Source organism: Danio aesculapii, chromosome 4 (assembly GCF_903798145.1).
Source record: "Danio aesculapii chromosome 4, fDanAes4.1, whole genome shotgun sequence".
Lineage (NCBI taxonomy): Eukaryota > Metazoa > Chordata > Actinopteri > Cypriniformes > Danionidae > Danio > Danio aesculapii.
This window is the reverse complement of record NC_079438.1, coordinates 32,519,738-32,538,916: the sequence shown is the minus strand read 5'-3', so window position 1 is coordinate 32,538,916 and position 19,179 is coordinate 32,519,738. Positions and strand designations below refer to the sequence as shown.

Genomic DNA, 19,179 nt, shown 5'->3' with positions numbered 1-19,179 from the left:
GGGGGACTCCACACACTGCCCTGTAACAATAATCAACACTCACATTGGTTTTGTCATCTTTGGAGTATGTCAGATAATCTTGTAAATACTTTGGGGCTCTCTTTTCTCTTTTTGAGTGGTAATATTTTTGATTAGCCGTGGCTGTTGGACCTGTGCTGTTTTTGTTGTCTTCTGTGTCTACTTTTTCTGTAGTTTCATCATGTTCTGACACCTCTGCATTTTCTGTATTAATACTCTCCATATTTCTACCTAGGACCTTGTTCTCTGTGCTTTCCTCACTTTGTGGGGCATCACCACTGTTCCCACTATCCTGTGTCCTATCTCTGTATTGTATTTCTAAGTATTCTTCATCGGTTTGTGTCTGTTGTTCAGCACTGCTCTTCATAATGAATTTCACCAATCTATGTTTTGACACCTTTTCTGTCTGTGGATTGTATACCAGATAAGCTGGGCTATTTTTACTATACCCCACAAATATTCCCTTCTCACATCTAGGATCCAATTTCTTATGATTGTGTTTGTACGCATAGCATTCTGATCCAAAAACCCACATTTTAGAAAGGTCTGGCTTTCTTCCTGTCAACATGAAGCATGGAGTATTCTTAATTCTGTCACTATAGCATCTGTTTCGGATGTGAGTTGCAGTTTGGACAGCATAAGGCCACAGAGCTTTTGGTAATGCCTTTTCTATTAGCAGACACCTTCCCATTTCAAAAATGGTTCGCCATTGTCTCTCAGCTGTACCATTTTGATGCGGAGAATAGGGAAATGACGTATCATGTCTTATACCCTTTTTTCGTAAAAGTGATTGAAATGCATTGCTTGTGTATTCTGTGCCATTGTCTGATCTTATGCATTTGACTCTACCGTATGGTGCACTGTCTGCAAGGAACTTCTCTGTCGCTAGAGTAGTGTCACTCTTGTTCTTAAGGAAGTAAACAGACACTGCCCCTGAAAAATCATCTGTGAATGAAACTGCATACTTATATCCATCTTGAGAAGTTGGTTCAATGGGACCTGCTAAGTCAGTGTGTACCAACTCTAGGGCCTCACCAGCTTTTGTGTCAGTTTTCCTATTTCTGTTGTTGATAAACTTTCCCTCAGTACAAACATTACAGTCTAATTTGGTATTTCCTGTGATTTTCATACCCTCAACCACTTCAGGTAATTTTAACACATCACTAAAATTACAATGTCCCATGATCTCATGCCATGTTTTAACATCACAAGTTAGACTCACTTTGTCCTTGGACATCATATCAGTAACTGATGCATCAACACACTGTTTGTTGTTATTTACCGTTTTTAGATAGTACAGTCTCCCGTGCTCTTCTATGCGGAACGTAGCTCCATCCTTGCTTATCAGTTCATTCTGTCCTTCCTGGAAGATCACCTTGGCCCCATCTGTTGTAGCAGCTTGAACGGAGATAATGCTCTGTGGGTATGATGGTATGAACAATGCCTTCTTTAAAGTGATCCTGATGCATTTCCCTTCCACGTCCAGCAGTAGCACCTCTGCGTCGCCCCGCTTTAATGCTACGTTGTTCATCCTGGCTCCATCCGCTAGCTCCATATAGTGCGATTTTGGGTCGAAATTCTCATCAAATCTCGTGAAATTGTTCTTCTCTGTTAATATGTGGGATGTTGCTCCACAGTCTACCATTAGTCCATTTTTCGTAATATTGTCTGGTAGAAATGTTTGACTGACTTTAAACACAAATGTTTGTTCTCTCTCATGCTCCTCTTGTTTTTCTGCAGCCTGTTTTGCTTCATCTTTGTGTCCGTCCTTTCTCCGGCGGCATGTCTCATCACTGTGTGTTGAACTTCTATGGTAGTTGCACCACTTAGTTACGCCTTTTTGGCGGCAATCGCGCGCAATATGACCGCGATTTCCACATCCGTAGCAGGTCACAGATGCTATGTGCACTTTCATCACATTGTCAGATTTGGGTTTATCATCAAATTTTTCTGTCTCTTCATAGCTTCTTAGTTTGCTTTTGAACTGGATAAAAGTCAATTCTTCACTACTCTGTGTAATATGAATAGCGAAATGTTTGTAGGAATCTGGCAGGCCCTTTAGGATCATAGCAATTATCAGACCATCACTTATTACTTCTTTTGCGTTTCTTAGCGAAGTCACCGCTTTCTCAGCTCGGATAACGTAGTCTGTTATTGTCTCGTCAGATTCCTTCTTTAACGAAGTTAGTTCAGTGTATAGGGCGATAATTCTAGGTTTACCCTGACTAGCGTAGTGATTTCGAAGTATTTGCAGAGCTTTCCTGCCGTCATCAGTCGCCTCTCGCATCACCAGTGACAGGCTTTTATCATCGAGAAATTGAATTAGTTCAGCGTAGCACTCCTCATTAGTTTCCTCGTCTATATCCCCGGTAGACAGTATTGTTTCTTTTAAACCCATTATTCTCAAATGGCCAAGAAATTTTACTTCCCATAGTTCGTAGTTGTTTTCGTCTCCGTCGAAAACTAGCCTCTGCCATCTTCCTCCTGTAGCATTGGCGCGCCTGGGCCCATAACCTGTAGAGTTTTCATTTCTATCCGTCATGTCTATGTGCAATATGTTGTTGTCATCCATCCACCAAAGAACAATCCAGATATAACCTCTTGGTATTATTTATTTGTTCGTCCACACCCCAACGCACTGCCACAACATCAGTGCCCCAAGGGAGAGAGAGAGAATCACAACAAAAGCAGTCAGAACTATATCCAACATTTTTAACTAGTCAAAATAAAAGTCCCGTTGTTAACACTTGCGCACAACGAACTCTCGCACATTTTTAGCATTACAACAGTAGGTAGTATGATCTAAAAAATAAGTAAACAAAATACATTACAAAACATAAATTTATATGATTAATGAGAACATATAACTCAACAAGAGACATCAAACCGGAGTCGCGTCCAGTCTTGTTGAATGTATGTTATATTCTCTTAAAAACACTGTCCTTTCGCTGGGAAACTATATTGTAACAACTAAATGCTAATATAGACACATTTATTTGCTACATTTTGTTCAGGAAGTTGCTGGTTTTCCCAAGAAGTACGGAATCCGAGCATTATATTATTATTGGTTATTATTCGCCGCTAGAGGGCGCTGAATGGATCGCAACGTGAGAGAGTTATCCTCCTGGACAAGAGCAGAGCAGAAGCTTGCTACATCGTCTTTTATCAGAAGAAGATTCATTATCCATTTTAAGGTACTTGATTATTAACTATTGAAAGTTAAATGTTATTATTACTGTTTGTGTGTACTATATTGAAGGCCCTGAAAATTGCATTTTCCCTACATCTTATACTAACCTACAGGGATGAAACCACAACCCGGATAATGTTAGATGCTAATATAAATGTTTAATCGGTTATATATGTCATACAACAATTAAATATAAGCTTAAGCTTTTGTATAATAATAGTAGTAATATATGCTAATAAACAATAATACAAAGCCCTTAAACATACATGTCCTTGCCCAGTTTTCAATTCAGGTGAGATTTTAGTGATGCTGTGACCACTTAACTGATAAATGTTGTCTGTCAGCTCATGTTAATTTGTGGTTTATTTTATTTTTTGTTTGTTTGTTTGTTCATTGTAGGTTGCTCTGGACAGAGCGAGCTTTAATCCTCCATGATAATCTTGTTGAGAAAGGTAAGAAAACAACAGCTCTGTATTTTGTAATATGTACATGATGTAAAAATGCACAGATACACAGTATCATATACTGTAAAGGTGTCTTTACATCACCATATGTCTTAAAATCAAATTATACATTTGTAATTCTTCTGTAAATGCATTTATACTTCTTTGAACAGCACCGGTAGTGTGTAAAGACACAAATGCCTCTTTCAAAAGTGTTTCTGTGCCTTATTTGAGTGTGAATTTGGTATTAGACTCTGTATTAGGCATGAGGCCACTGGTAAGTACAGATGACTGATATAGAGTCTAAGCACAATTCAGAACTTCACTCCTGGAACATTTGACCAAATAAATTGAGATATTACAGAAATTAACCTATTTATATTAATTATTGCATTATGAAAATTTACTGACAGGTTCCAGCTATTTCAGTAGAAATTTGTTATCAGGAGTTTGACTCTTTTGCAAGTTTCTGAGCATGAGAATTAAGCTTACTGATGAACATCAGTGCACAGTTGACCATGTAAAATGGACCTAATTTGCCCACCAAATTTGCAAATGTGATGCACCTTAACAACTCACATAAAATACTAATCATGCAGCTAAAAGTGTACATTTTCATAGTTTTTTTTTCTCTCTTTATCTGTTTAAGGTACCCCTGAAGATGACCACTTCCAGCCTTCGTGTTATCTTTTCTCCGTTGCTAAACTGGGTAAGTACATGATTTTTGTTGTTATTTGGTCCGGCATACATGTGCAAATTTAAAATTTCTGTTTTAAGGTTGAAGCGAACATCATTTGGTATATGGAGGAGTAGGTAACTAAACCATTCTTGGTGTGAAAGTCCATAGCATTTTCTCCTCTGTTGAAGTCAGTGGGGACTATCAAGTTTTTGATTTGCTTTGTCCTTTAAGTTATCATTTGTGCTCAGCAGAAAAAATAAATAAATCAACAACTTGAGGGTTAGTAAATGATGAATACACCCAAAAATCGGTGAAACACCCATACACTCATTCAGCAGCAGAGGCGAATCCATCATGTCCTGGAGCTAGGTCAGTTGGCATTGCTGTGTGACGTTTGCATGTCCCTCACAGTCTAAACGCATGCAGTATAGGTAAATTTAATAAACTAAATTGGCCGTATTGTATGGGTGTTTCACAGAGTTTTGGGTGTATTCATCATTTACTCACCCTCAAGTTGTTGATTGTTTTTTATTTATTTCTGCTGACCACAAATGATAACTTTAAAGGACAAAGCAAATCAAAAACTTAATAGTCCCCACTGACTTCAACAGAAGAAACAAATGCTTTGGAATTTCACTGTGGACCAAGAATCGTTTAGTTACCTATTTTGTTCAAAATATCATGTTTTGTGTTCATCTGAGGAGAGATTTAGAACAAGGGGAGGGTGAATTACTGATGACAGAATTTCCATTTTTGTTTGAAATATCCCTTTAATAAATCCAGTGTACTGTTTGCATGGCATGGATTTAATTGCTGTTTTTGTTTGTTATTTTTAGATTGCTCAGGACAGGTATTTTATACCCACACACCAAAGAAACTTTTTGAGGTTTGGGGAGATGCATTACTGCGGATCCTCTCGTATTGCAAAAAAAGAAGAGAGCCTTGGATCTACCAGTTCAAGCAAACATTTAATCTGGTGAGACAATCCTGCATAACAGCTCTGTTTTAATCCCAATTTGTAGCATTTCACCTGTGATATGAGAGGCTTGTTTTGAGTTTAATTATTGTTTTTTTTTTCTGTTTGATATAAAGACAGCCTTGGAGATTCCACTTTGGAGATGGTGCTTTAACAACTCTGCCAGCTATCCTTTCTCCACTGCCATACAGATTGTGCAGCAAGATGGTTCGGCCCTCATACCAGGAGGAAAAACAAGAATTTGTTGATTTTGCGAATTCTAGGTGCATTATTTATGATAATAAATGTTGGACATTATTTAATTCATGTGTGTATACTTGTATTTCGTTCAGTACTTAGAGGAGGAGGAGCAACAGAGACAGAACCCTCTTGTCCTGCTGCTTGGGGATGAACTAAACTGCTCTCAGGCGTTTGTTATTGTGAAAGGAGTGCCACTAAATTCATGGATTTAAATAAAGCTTTGCCAATGTAATAAAAGCGGTGTATTTTTTATTTACATATAAAGATTACTACAATAATAATAATAATACTAATAATAAGTTATTACTATATAGTGGTTAAGCCACTTTTTGGCAAAATAACCCAACAAATTAGTTATTTTTATAACCCAAATTGTTGGGTTAACCTTATCAACCCAATGAATTGGGTTAAAATAACCCAACAGAAGGTCGGTGCCAAATTGACCCATCTATGGGTTACCTATTGGGTTATTATTAACCCAACTGTTTTAAGTGAGTAGATATAACTAAACTACACATAAAGTAAAATAATATAATAAGAAAATATCAGTTTGCAACACCAAGAAGCTTAATGAGCTAATTTTTAATGTCTAAAAATCAATGGAAGTAAGACTCCAGCTAAAAAGATTTCAATGGCTGTGCCTGCAGAATATAAGGTGCTATATGAGAATATAAGTGGTCAAACGTGCTATATAATTTGTTTGGTGTATATCTAAAGGAAAAAAAAAAAACATTCGTTATTTACTTATATGTTTGTAGTGATTGACAGTTCAAGTTATATTATTTCACCATCAAATAATGACCATGTAATGAACAGCCATAAAGGCTTTTTTATTGAAAATGTCTCAATTGGAGTTTAATTTGCAATACAGAAAGTAGGTTGATCTCTGTCTTTTATATATTGTTTTACTGTACTGTATGGAGTTATACTATTCAGGAGTTTAGTGTTTGTTCTTTAGCCTTTATGAGATTAAAGGGTTAATTCATCCAAAATACTGAAATTATGTTCTTAATTACTCACCTTCATGTTGGTCCAATCCCCTGAGACATTTGCTAGTCTTTGGAATGCAAGTTAAGATATTTATTTTAAATCTAAGAGCTTCTTCAGGCAGTGAGATTCCCAATAACAATTTGTAATAACACTGCTCACAATGAATTATTTATTAAGCTTTAGCAAATAGTTTATTCATCATTTGTTCATTTATCATACTACTGTATTACTGTATCACTATTAACTATATTTATATAAATGTTATTGATACATTAATACTACAGGCATGTAGGAATAGTTATTTTGTATGTTAATAAATGCTTTATTAACCTAACTTTATGCAATGTTGTGACCTAATTTAGTGATGACTATTTATGCTTTGTAAGTCTCTTATAAATGTTAATTTAAATAGTTTAGTTATTTACTTTTACACACTCGATCTGAATGATCTTAAAAACAACTACTCCTGAATAACTGCTTTGTATATAATGTAACAATTTAGTAATGCAAAATGAATCAACAAAGTATGAAAATATAATAATTTAGCAGATTTTAAATGACAAATAAGAAATATAAACTATAAATGACAAATAATTACAGATAAGGTCTTGATACATGACATACAAGTTTCCAAGTAAATTACATTAAAATATATTTTTGTTTACCATTAATGCTATGCTTTGACCATAAATAAATCTAAAATATTGCATTAACTAATTTTACTAATTGCAATTTAACAGGTTTAATCTTTATTAGGGCTACAATTCTATTTGGTTGGAAATAAAACACAGTTAAGTAGGAGGAAACAAATGAGACGGACCCCCCCCCCTCCCCTCCCCGTAATGGAGACACGAAAACACTGCATAAGAAACGCGGCCCAGGTGAAAACTTTTATTGTGGAAAAACTTGTTTTGGTGCACTTTTAAATTGATGTCATTATCAGAAAGTGTGTATCGCATACAAACTCGCTTCTCTTTTATTGGCCAGAGGGCTGACATCATCACCGTCCTCAGCTCCTCCCCAATCTCTCCTGCATCAGCACCATTACTTGCATTCGTAGAGCGTCAGCATCCAGAAGACCAGGTCTGACCCGACATCAGAGGCTTTAATCTTCGAGATGGAGAGCTTGCTGGACAACCCAATGAAAGCCGTGCTTTATCTCAAAGAACTCACCACTATTGTACAAAACCAGCAGAGTCTGATTCAAACCCAGCGGCAGCGGATCGACGAGCTCGAGAGGAAGGTTGAGGATTTGATCGGCGAGAACCGTCAGCTGAGAGATCCGCATCAGCACCAACATCATCATCCGCACCACCACCACCACCCATCCCCGCCTACCAGCAGCCCCCAGCCGGCCGCTCACCCGCACCAGCATTCGGGCACTCACGGTCAAACCCAGCCGCAGCTGCCGCAACAGCAGCATCATCCATCCAAACAGCCGCTGCCGCAGCCAGCAGCATCCATTCATCACCCGCAGCATCTGCAGCTGGTGCCTACATCTCCACCGACTCTAAAAGCGAGCCAGTGCAGCCCCGATTCAGCAGACGACGACAAGAGAAGCCCATCCTGCAAGTCTCTGGTTCCGCAAACGCCATCGACATTGTGCCGGTCCGTCGGCCTCGCCAGGAAACCAGAGTAAGTAAAAATGCAGCAAGAAACGCACGGTGCATCACACACTCTGTTACCCTCCGATCATGCGGCATTTGGTTCAAATCAGTGTCAGGAACGATACGTTTTATACATAAAGACTGGCAGTTGTGATTAATATTATTATTTAATTAATAGCTATCTAAGTCACACGTGTAGAATAGAAACCTTTTCACTGATACGCTCTAAATGATGATGATGATGATTACGACGACATCGACGACGACAATAATAATAATAATAATAATAATAATAATAATAATAATAATAATAATAATAATAATAATGTAACATTTAAAATTCCGATCCTGCCCATAATGCATAAGAAATCAGAAAAACAGATAAATATAAAAAACTGTAAGTGTGTGTTAATGTTACAGTACATATTAAGCAAAAAGATACAGAAATTTAAATTAATTAAAAAATATTTTAACCTAAAACATATGGCCACACATTAATGCATATGTGTATATATATATATGAAAATTCAACTCTACTGTTTAACAAAGAGACTTTTTTGGGGGCATTTAAGTAGTTTGAAATAATATAATGTATTCGATATATAGAGAGAAATAAGTCTGTAAAGCAACAGAAACTGGCAGTGTATTACAGGGCTTTTGTACTCTAATAGACAACACCAACCAAGACGATATATCACTTTAAGCTATTACAAATGTTAATAATAATAATTGTCACTTTTTTGAACTTCTGAAGGTAAATGTTGTTGGAAGATCATGCTTCCATAATGCAAATCAAAAGCATAAATAAATGGGGAAACAAAAAAACAAAAACACGAATCACAAAATGCTGAATACTGATAATTTACGGACATTTTTACAGTGACTAGATATATTCCCACATGACTTTTTTACTTTAAATGACATAACACTAACAATATGTTACTACAAACTCTTCTATTACATATTCACACATTAGGTGCAGTGTTCTCATTGCTATTTGGTACTTTTTTGCAATTGCATGGCGTGAAGGACATTTAAATGTGTCATCAAAACAAAGACTTATGCATTTATTTGATTGTATTTAAATCTCTGCAGAAGGATGATTATTAATTATATACTCAGACAATCAGCATGACGTGTACTGTATAGATTTTCCTGATCTTTTAACACACTGACTAGCTTTTGTCAACCTAGCCCACAGTAAACCAACTCATGCTGATTGCCTCTACAAATCCTCTTTAAAATGAAAAGCTTATTTTAGGACTCTTTCTACGAAATCTTCTGAACAAATAATATCCCACTTTATCCTGCTGCAATGCTGTGGTGTAACTGGACAGATGACATTAACAATCCGAAAGTGAGACAGTAAAAATAATCTGTAAATATTAATACTGAACATGATTTGATTTAGATAAAATCTAGGACAAAAACAGTAAATACTGTAGGATGTTCTAAAACCAGATCGGCTGAGTAATGAAAGATGTTAAATTGGCTTTAAAGTGAGGTACTTACTGAATGGGGCAAGCCAGTATGCTAAAAAGTTATGAGTTAGTTTAATTCGGTTGCCTGTGCTGTTAAACCAGATGCATTATTATTAGAGTATTTGGATTTACATATTAATTCATTCATTCATTTTTTTTTTCGGCTCAGTCCCTTTATTAATAATCGGTCGGCACAACAGAATGAACTGCCAACTTTTCCGACATATGTTTTACGCAGAGGATGTCCTTCCAACCGCAACGCAAGACTGGGAAACAGCCATACACTTTTGCATTGACACACATACATGACAGCCAATTTAGCTTATTTAATTCATCTATACCACAAATCTTTGGTCTGTGGGGGAAACCTGAGCACCCGGAGGAAACCTACGTGAACACGGGGAGAACATGCAAACTCCACACAGAAATGCCAACTGACCAAGCCAGGGCTCAAACCAGCGACCTTCTACATTTGATTTTGTCAGTAGGTTCCTCTCAAAGAGCTGACAGTGAAAATGCTACAAAAGAACAGTTAATAGCACTATTGCAACATGTATGTACTTTTATTTCATCACAAATTGTGCTCTGACACATTGGAGTTGATGTGAGTCATGCTCTATCTCTGATTTGAGGCTTCATCTCCTTAAAATCATCCACTTAAGAACGATATTGGATACATTTGCATATAGCAGATGACACAGGGGGAACTGAGATTCGCCACAGCTGGGATCTGAAAGGGCACAGGTCATATGAACCTATGTGTGGTGGAATTAATGTGTAGGCTAAGATTAATGGCTGGCATAAATTACATTCCAAGATTAAAATGGAAGGATTAAAGAAATAAGTGACCCAAATACTGGGCAGCTGGATGTTTCCGGGAAACTGACTTTTGATTCATGCGTCATGGTTTTCATTTTTAAATTACAAATGATAATAATAATAATGATAATAATAATAAAAAACTAAATGGAATTGTTGATGTGTCAGTGAGACATATATACATACATTTATACACATATATGTACATACATACAGTTGAAAATTGTTGAAACGTCAAAATTATTAGCCCCCTGTTGATTTTTTTTTTTTTTTAGATTTTTCAAATATTTCCCAGATGATGTTTAACAGAGGAATTCATTTTCACAGTATTTCCGATAATATTTTTTTCTTCTGGGAAAATCTTATTTGTGTTATTTCAGTTAGAATAAAAGCAGTTTTTAATTAAAGAGCCCATATTATACATGAAATAGGGTCATATTTAGGTTGTAAGGGTCTCCAACAACAGTCTAATATGCATGCAAGGTCAAAAAACACTTTGATGGTCTTATAATCTGCATTTATTTTTACCTAATTATCCCACCGACTCCCATATGAATCGTTCAGCGATTCATTTGTTCCCAAACCCCTCCTCAGCGTGAAACTAATCTGCGCTGATTGGGCCGATGACAGCCTGCTGCGATTGGTCGACACGGACAAGGCTTCAGCGTGAGACAGAGTGAAATGCTCAGCTGCTAATCTACAATATAAAAGTAGTCACAGTGCATACACGCTTCATAGTGGATTTTGGCTGCCAGTGGGTGAATGTAAACACAGACGATGGACTAGAAAATACTGACGAATAACTATTTTATTGAGCAAAAAGTCCAAGAACTGGCGAGGAGATCTCCTAGCCTCCTAGTCACAGTCTTCTTGCTCTTTTCACACACACACAGGGCCTGCGCGTCCATAGAGAAGCGGCTGAATAGAGAGGGCGCGGCGCTCAGTTATATCCGCGAATACCCGTGCGTTACACACACGAGGAGACACACACACTCACAGGGCCGGCGCGTCCATAGAGGAGCAGCTGAATTGAGAGGGCGCGGCGCGGTTATATCCGCGAATACCCGTGCGTTACACACACGAGGAGACACAGACACACACACACACACAGGGCCGGCGCCTCCATAGAGGAGCGGCTGAATTGAGAGGGCGCGGCGCGGCGCTCAGTTGTATCCGCGAATACCCGTGCGTTACACACACGAGGAGACACAGACACACACACATACACACACAGACACATTACTCCTACCCGAGGACACGACACATGCCTAGAGCGCTAGTTCAGCTTGCTGGGTGCAATTTAGACACCTCACCTCGAACCTGAGCTGAAAAATTTTTAAACTTGACCGTTGCATGTGTGTAAACAGCTGACGATCCGTAATCAAAGCGGCACGCGTCGCGTTTTCAACGTGGCTTTACACGGGATTTGAGAATAAAGAGTTAACCTGATACAGCACACGCGGTTACAAGTAACAAAACACAACTAAATACATAATTTGCAAGCTAGAGTAAACGAGGCAATAATTTTAATCGCACGTACTTACACTTGTGAAATGGGGGTAGAAACTGATTCATGATCCACTGATCCATGTTCAGACAGTCTTCACTGATCCTTCCTTTAACAAACTGAAGAAGTCTTCTTTGAAAGCATATAGTTTTCAGAAGCACTCAGAACTGCTCAAGGCTGGGCTATATTGCTGATGTTTCATCTTTGATTAGACTGTCCATAATATCCATCTGCACAGCGTGACTTCATTCGACCGGTGTCTGTCTGTGTGTGTGTGTGAGAGACTTTTTTTTTATGTTAGTGGGCGGGGCCGCAGGTTTCAAATCTCCCAGGTTTGCGCGCCCAACTACTTGTGTTTCGTAGCTGCGTCATCGCGAAACACCTAATGACTCGTTATCAAGACGACTCATTTGAAGCACTATGAGTCGAATCTTTTATAAATGAATCAATAGTTTTAAACACTGTACACTTACAGATTTAAGCCTTAGCTGGATATTTCACTTCACTTAGAGCTGTGTGACACACTACATGGAATGACGTTTTCAAAAACCCATAATATGGGCTCTTTAAAAAAATAAATAAAGTTAAGGTCAATATTATTAGCCCCCTTATGCAATTTTTTCAGTTTGCTACAGAACAAACCACTGTTATACAATGACTTGACTAAATAACCCAACCTGCCTAGTTAACCTAATTAACATAGTTAAGCCTTTAAACTGCACTTTAAGCTGAATACTAGTAGCTTGAAAAATATTTTGTAAAATGACACTGTCATCATGGCAAAGATAAAAGAAATCAGTTATTAGAAATTAGTTATTAAAACTATAATGTTTAGAATTGTGTTTAGAAATCTTATTTCCATGAATCGGAAATTGGGGGTAAAAATATACTAGTGGCTAATAATTCAGGAGGACTAATAATTCTGATTCAATGTACATATTTACACAATTGCATCGTTATTAACCATACTACATATACAACAGTACAGCTTAAAATAGGGGTGTGCACTGTCAAAAAATAAATTGTGCTGGTACATTTGGCAGTAACTCCCCATAACAGCTGATTCATTTGTAAACAAAGCAAGCGACTGTCTTGGTGAATAAATCATTGACACAAATGATTAGTTTAGAACAAATTAATCCAGGAATAAAACACTGTAGTATTGCTCTGAGAGAAGCAAATTTCTGCTGCCGCTTTATTTTTGACTACTTTTGGTGAAAGAGAGCAAACACAAACAACATTGTATATTAATCGTAAGTCTCTTAATGCTAACTTTTGAATGAAATAAATTACTTTGCAATTGTGCTGACATAACGGGAGAAACTGTTCCACATACAAAACATGTTGGCTCCATTGTAATTACCTGCATTTAATTCATTTAATTATGGATTCATAACCATTTTTTTAGGATCTCATTGAGAGTCTGGTGTAACTGCTGGCAAAATTAGATTACACAATGAATGACAGATGGCACACTTCAGAGAGATATGATATTTATTAATGCATGGCCAATAAATAAATAACCATGTTTTCTTTATCCCAATATTTATGTACAGACGGCAGCTTTATAAGTATATATGTATATAGGCATTGTATAACATGTGGTTAGAGAAACTGAATAACATGAATACTAAATGTAAATAATGCATGTGCTAATTGATGAAAAACAAGTCGAGGCCTACATTACATATCTGTAGGCCAATATTTTCAGCTCAGCAGCTTAATATATTTCTCAGCTGATGTCACAGACCTCAAAGCACACATGCTCAGGTCTGAATGCCATCTGTTGTATTTGGCATCTGTGCTCACTGAAATATCCAGAACCACAGAAGGAATGCAATGCTACGAATATGCTTATAATCAGTGTGTGCATTTAGGGCATTAAACATATGTTTTTTTTTTTTTTTTTTAATTGAATACATTCAAATTTAATCTAAAAGTTTTAACACTTCTTAACAAACACCTTCTGCGGTTATGAGAGATTTTCCTGAAACATTTCTATAACACATATCACATATCTATTATTTGTACATCAGTCTTTTGCTATGCAACCAGAGAAGATACTATTATTGTCTGTTATTGATGGTGAAATGAAACCACATGTCAGTGGAATAAAAATTTAATTACAATCAAATGTACTGTCAAACCTGAGAAGCATTTATGATACAAAGAACTGAAATATACTTTATTGTTGATTTTATTAAAACTGTTATTGTATTTAAATATAATGAATGTAAATATTTTTGTAATTACACATTTGTATTGTTTAAATTGTACTTAGTATATTTAACCCTTTGAGTCTCCAGAAAACAGAATGACACTTGCACTCCATTTGGTTAAAAGTGACCGAATACCACAAATGTGACCTTTTTTTTCAGAAAAATCATTCAAAATTTTTTTTTTTATATTTTTCTTTTTGATTTTGCATTTAAATAGAATTTGGATACAAATCAGATTTTTTTAATTATTATTATTATTTTAATTAGTGCAGTATTTCTAATTAGAATAAAGACTCTCCCATTCAAATACAAATGAAAGAAGGCAGATTAGCACCATCTTGTTGAAAAAAAAAAATCACGGTGTCATGGTGTAACCACTATGTATATAATGTAAAATGTAAATTCCTGGTTTTACAACACTTTTTTTTAATAAAAGTTTTTTAAGTTATAAGTGTGTGTGTCTGTGTTTATTTTTTATGTTTTTGTCATAATTTCACTGCAGTGAGGTTTTCTTGAACTGTGACAGATGTTTTTATTGGATTTCATGCTTGTGTGTGTCTGTTTGTGTTTCTGTGTTTATTGGTGTGTTGACAAACCACTTTTTTTGTTGAAGAGGGCCACCCCTTCACTGTTGTGAGCTGTTCCTGTATTTTGACAGAGTTATTAAATGGATTTCACATATTCTCAAAACTTTGCTCTGTATTAGATACAGTTTTGATTAAACGCGTTACTATGGAGTCATGTTAATACACTAATCCAAAAATTTGGATTCTACTTTAACGTCAGGAAATTTAAAGGTGCCCTATAATGAAAATCTTGGTATACCAAGGCATAGTAAAATAATAAAAGACCAGTAAAAGGAAATGGGCATACTGTGAGCCTAAGACACCACTGTTTCCTCATTTTCATGTAAATTCCACATATGTAAAACCCCGGTGGACAACAGGCTAATCAGAAGACAAAGCAAACTGTGTCGAGACTCATGAGCCATGCCCTCTGCATTTGCATGTATGCCTACTTTAGGTCATTTATCCAGACCTGACGAGCACACATCTCATCAAGAAAACACTACTCATATGCAGCTCTGAGATCATAAAAAACTGTGATATTATAATATGCATGCCTCTGGGTAATTAGCCATACATTTTCTAGTGAGACAGCAGTGATAATTTTCCTTTCTTAGTTATTTTAAGCATATAGTTCACCTATCATGAAAATGTGAACCCTAAATTGTTTACTGTGCATTACTGGGCAACAACAGCACAAGGCATGTTCAAATTCGCCTCAGGACGCAAAATGCAAGATTTACAGATTCAGAGATGGGAAGTAACTTTACTTAAGTAAATTTTTCTGATATTAGTACTTTACTCCACTATTTATTTTTTGACAACTTTTTACTTTTGCTCCTTACTTTTTTAAACAAATATCTGTACTTTCTACTCCTTACATTTGTAAACCACGGTTGTTACTTTTAATTTCATGTTATTGGTGGTGAAATCTATATTATTTCTTGTCATTGCGCAATGTGAACGCCTTTTTGATGCAATCAATACATTTTTTGTCATTGCGTGCCAGCATACTGCAGTGCGTGGCTTTATCAACCAAGGCTATCACGCACTGTACACCGTTGTAGGTTGTAATCATGCCTGTGTATGTTGCTTTTAGCATAGAATAAATGTATTACAGTTTTTCTCATTCGCTTTGGTACATTTCTCAGATCAGAATTGAAATGTGCAAAACCGTAAGTGCATTTCTCAAAACAATGTGTACAAACAGCAAAACACCATGGATTACCTGCAAAACCCAGACTCTCAAAATTAAATTTCAATTCAGTCAGTGCCGTCAGAATAACAAGTCCTTGTACGGATAAGACAGTCAAATTACTTAGTCATGTTGTCAATACAACAGTGTACTCTGGAGGGGTTTTCTGGTGTAAACTATGACAATATATTTTGTTGGCTGTTTGTACTGTAATTTGTTGACAGATCATGTCATTGTTATAGTGAAAGGAAAAGACAGCACTGCATAGCACAAAAAATAAAAAATAAACAAAAGTAGAAATGTGAACAGAGGACAACCTTCTTTTAGACCTTCATTAGAAACAGTCAATATTCACTAGGGAGAAATTTACACATTTTTATAAAATTCACTACATTATTGAAAAATTATCTCATGATCATCTGTTATAACCACTTTAATATTTTATTTATTAATGGTATTGCAAATAAAATTCCATTTCATAGCTTTTTTCTTCTCTCTCTCTCTCTTTCTCTCTCTCTCTCTCTCTCTCTCCCTCTCTCTCTCTATATATATATATATTTATATGACAACTCCATTTCTAACTTTTCATCCTCTAACAGAGACTTTGGGTGTATCTGAGAGAAATTTGATATTTTTGTTATAATGCTAATCTCTTCAGCTCATTTACCTTTGCCGATAAAAGAACCATATTTTTTCATAGATTTGCTAATTTATAATTATAATTATTATTATAATACACATTTCTTTACAAAGACATTTTCCTGTTTAGCTTTAGACCAAAAATTACAAATTAGTTCTTTAACTTTAATCTGGACCTCATTAGGCAGTAAGAGAGAATTATTAATTTTCCAATATGAAATATTTCCATAAGTTTTTGTAGTGCAGGTTCACAATTATATAAATGGCTTTATGATCTGTTAAATGCAATAAGTGAAATATCTACTTCTACTCCATTTTTGTTTATTCTGGAAAAATTAGATCCTGACTTATTAGTTCATGTGAAAACTGTCATTTGGGTGTTATGCTCTCCAAATATCTTTAAGATTATACATCTCCATAACATTTTTGAAGTTGACAGTTGAATGTGATCGACTTGGTGGCCATTTATCTTCAACACAATCCTAAATAATATTAAAATCCACTCCTATAATTATATGAGCATTTGTCCAACCAATCTTTTAAGGTGTTCCTTTTAACTTCTAAAAGATTATCATTTTCTATTTCTCTATTATACCTGTAAACATTAGCTGTAATAATAAACATGTCAATACAATTGTATACTGTAACATATAGATCACTTATACATTGCAGAACGTCACCATGAAATTTGTTTTTAAATATTACTCCCGCTGAATGGTCAGAAACCTTTTGGGGAAAACCATATTGAATTACCCCACTGAGCATTCCAAAATTTGTAATCATCATTTACTGAATGAGCTTCTAGTTTATAACAGAAATCAGACCTGTATTGTTTGGAGAATAATGCTTTTCTTTTGATGCTATTATGCAGTCTGCTAGCGTTAAAAGGAAAAAAAAGATAAATTTAACAGGTTAACAGAACTTAGTTGGAAATAATATGAAGTAAACCTTTAGATGTGTAACGTTATAGAAACTAAAAATACAAGTTTAGTCAAATCAGCGCCTTTAGAAATATTTACAAAAAAAAAACATCATCCATAATCAATAACTTTCCTTCTTCTTGTGCCTTTTTAATCAAAGGCCATAGTTTCTTCCTTAAATCTCTCTCCTACTTTGTTAAATTTTCGGTTAACCACAAACTGTGATCTCAAAGAAATGGACAGTTTTTTTGCAGCTTTCCACACTGCTTTCCTGTATCTCCTCACCACAAAGAGAAAATTACTGTAACTGCTCGAGGTCTCAAATCATTTAAACGCTTGGAACCAAATGAGTGCACTTTATCAATCGCAGCTGGCAACTGCTTTCTTTCTTGCGGTAACACTTCTTGACAGATACAAATCACCTCCTCGCGAATATTCTGCTTCATCCCTTCTGGGATGCCGTGCACTTTCATATTCTATCTCCTGCTATAATGCTCCATGTCTGCCACAAAATTCATGAAGGTCAGCGTAGATTGTTTATTTATCCCTCCGCACATATCTTTAACCATCTCTTCTAGTGCATCACATCTTGTATTTATAAGTTGAGCCAATTTGTCAGCAATCTCATCAGACTTAAAGTTGTCTTAATTTAACTGTGAAAGCATTGGTTTCTTGGCAATTGGGGGCTTGCTACATGTTACGGGAAGTGAAGGAAATTCTTCTTAATTTTCAAAATCATGAATTATCCCTTCTTCATAATCTAAGGGACCCAAAAACATGACGGACCCTGTTGAGATATGGATGTGTTATTATCATAGATATGTGTTATTATGGGTTTATTATGTCATGTAATCAGGATATTAAAATAAATGAAAAACAACTCACCTTTTAAAGACCACCAATCACTTCACTGAGCAACAGTCACTGCATAATAACACATCCATATCTCAGCAGAGTCTGTCATGTTTTTGGGCCCCCTAGAAACATTTCCGTTGTGTTATGTGCTTATTTGCAAGTGTTGTGACCAATTTGCTGCGCATTTCTTCAGTTGTTTGTGTTGTGACCAATTTGCTGAGCATTTCTTCAGTTGTTCGTGTTGTGACCAATTTGCTGCGCATTTCTTCAGTTGTTTGTGTTGTAACCAATTTGCTGCGCGTTTCTTCAGTTGTTTATGTTGTGACCAATTTGCAACACTTGTGCTGTCAAATTGATGAAGATCGTTTCTTTATTTGCTAGTGTTTTTTGTAATTGCATGTGCTTTCTTAAATTGCAACGCATTAAGCTCTCTCGACCACCGTATATTTTCCTACAAGGTAAAAATGCTAGAAATATGCCAATGTAATCTCCAAATTTGCTTGATTAAAAAACTTTCAGAAAAGGAATTTATTCCAATTAACAAAATTTGATGCTGATAGCTCGAAAGTTCCATCTATTCAAAGGGCCATCCTAGCCTGTCCTCTCAGCATACATCATTTTCTGTGTATGTGTCTGTCTCAACTGCATGTCAGCACTGAGCTCATTAATATTCATGAACCATATATGGTCAATCATGGACCTTCTGATTTTATGGGTATTTTATGGAGTAATACATAAGCATATAAAACCATTTCCGGAGATTTACCAAACTTACCAAAGCCATAAACCTACTATATAGATACCAGATAGCAATTTAGCTTATTAAAACAACGCA

General features: G+C 36.0%; 1 protein-coding gene and 1 long non-coding RNA gene across 4 annotated transcripts in view; both read left to right on the top strand.

Annotated features, from left to right (window-relative positions):
• Positions 1-3,613: 3,613 nt before the first annotated feature.
• Positions 3,614-5,745, top strand: LOC130222464 (uncharacterized). Its single transcript, XR_008836473.1, has 4 exons — positions 3,614-3,660; positions 4,301-4,360; positions 5,167-5,306; positions 5,423-5,745. It is a non-coding gene; the product is annotated as an uncharacterized LOC130222464 (long non-coding RNA).
• Positions 5,746-7,602: 1,857 nt separating this feature from the next.
• The window catches only part of iqsec3a (IQ motif and Sec7 domain ArfGEF 3a), a 176,626-nt gene continuing 165,049 nt past the window's right edge, over positions 7,603-19,179 (top strand). For all 3 annotated transcript variants that reach the window (XM_056455457.1, XM_056455458.1, XM_056455459.1), the window contains exon 1: positions 7,603-8,171. In XM_056455457.1, the coding sequence (XP_056311432.1) occupies positions 7,654-8,171 (518 nt within the window). In that variant the 5' untranslated portion in view covers positions 7,603-7,653. The remainder of the gene's footprint in view (positions 8,172-19,179) is intronic.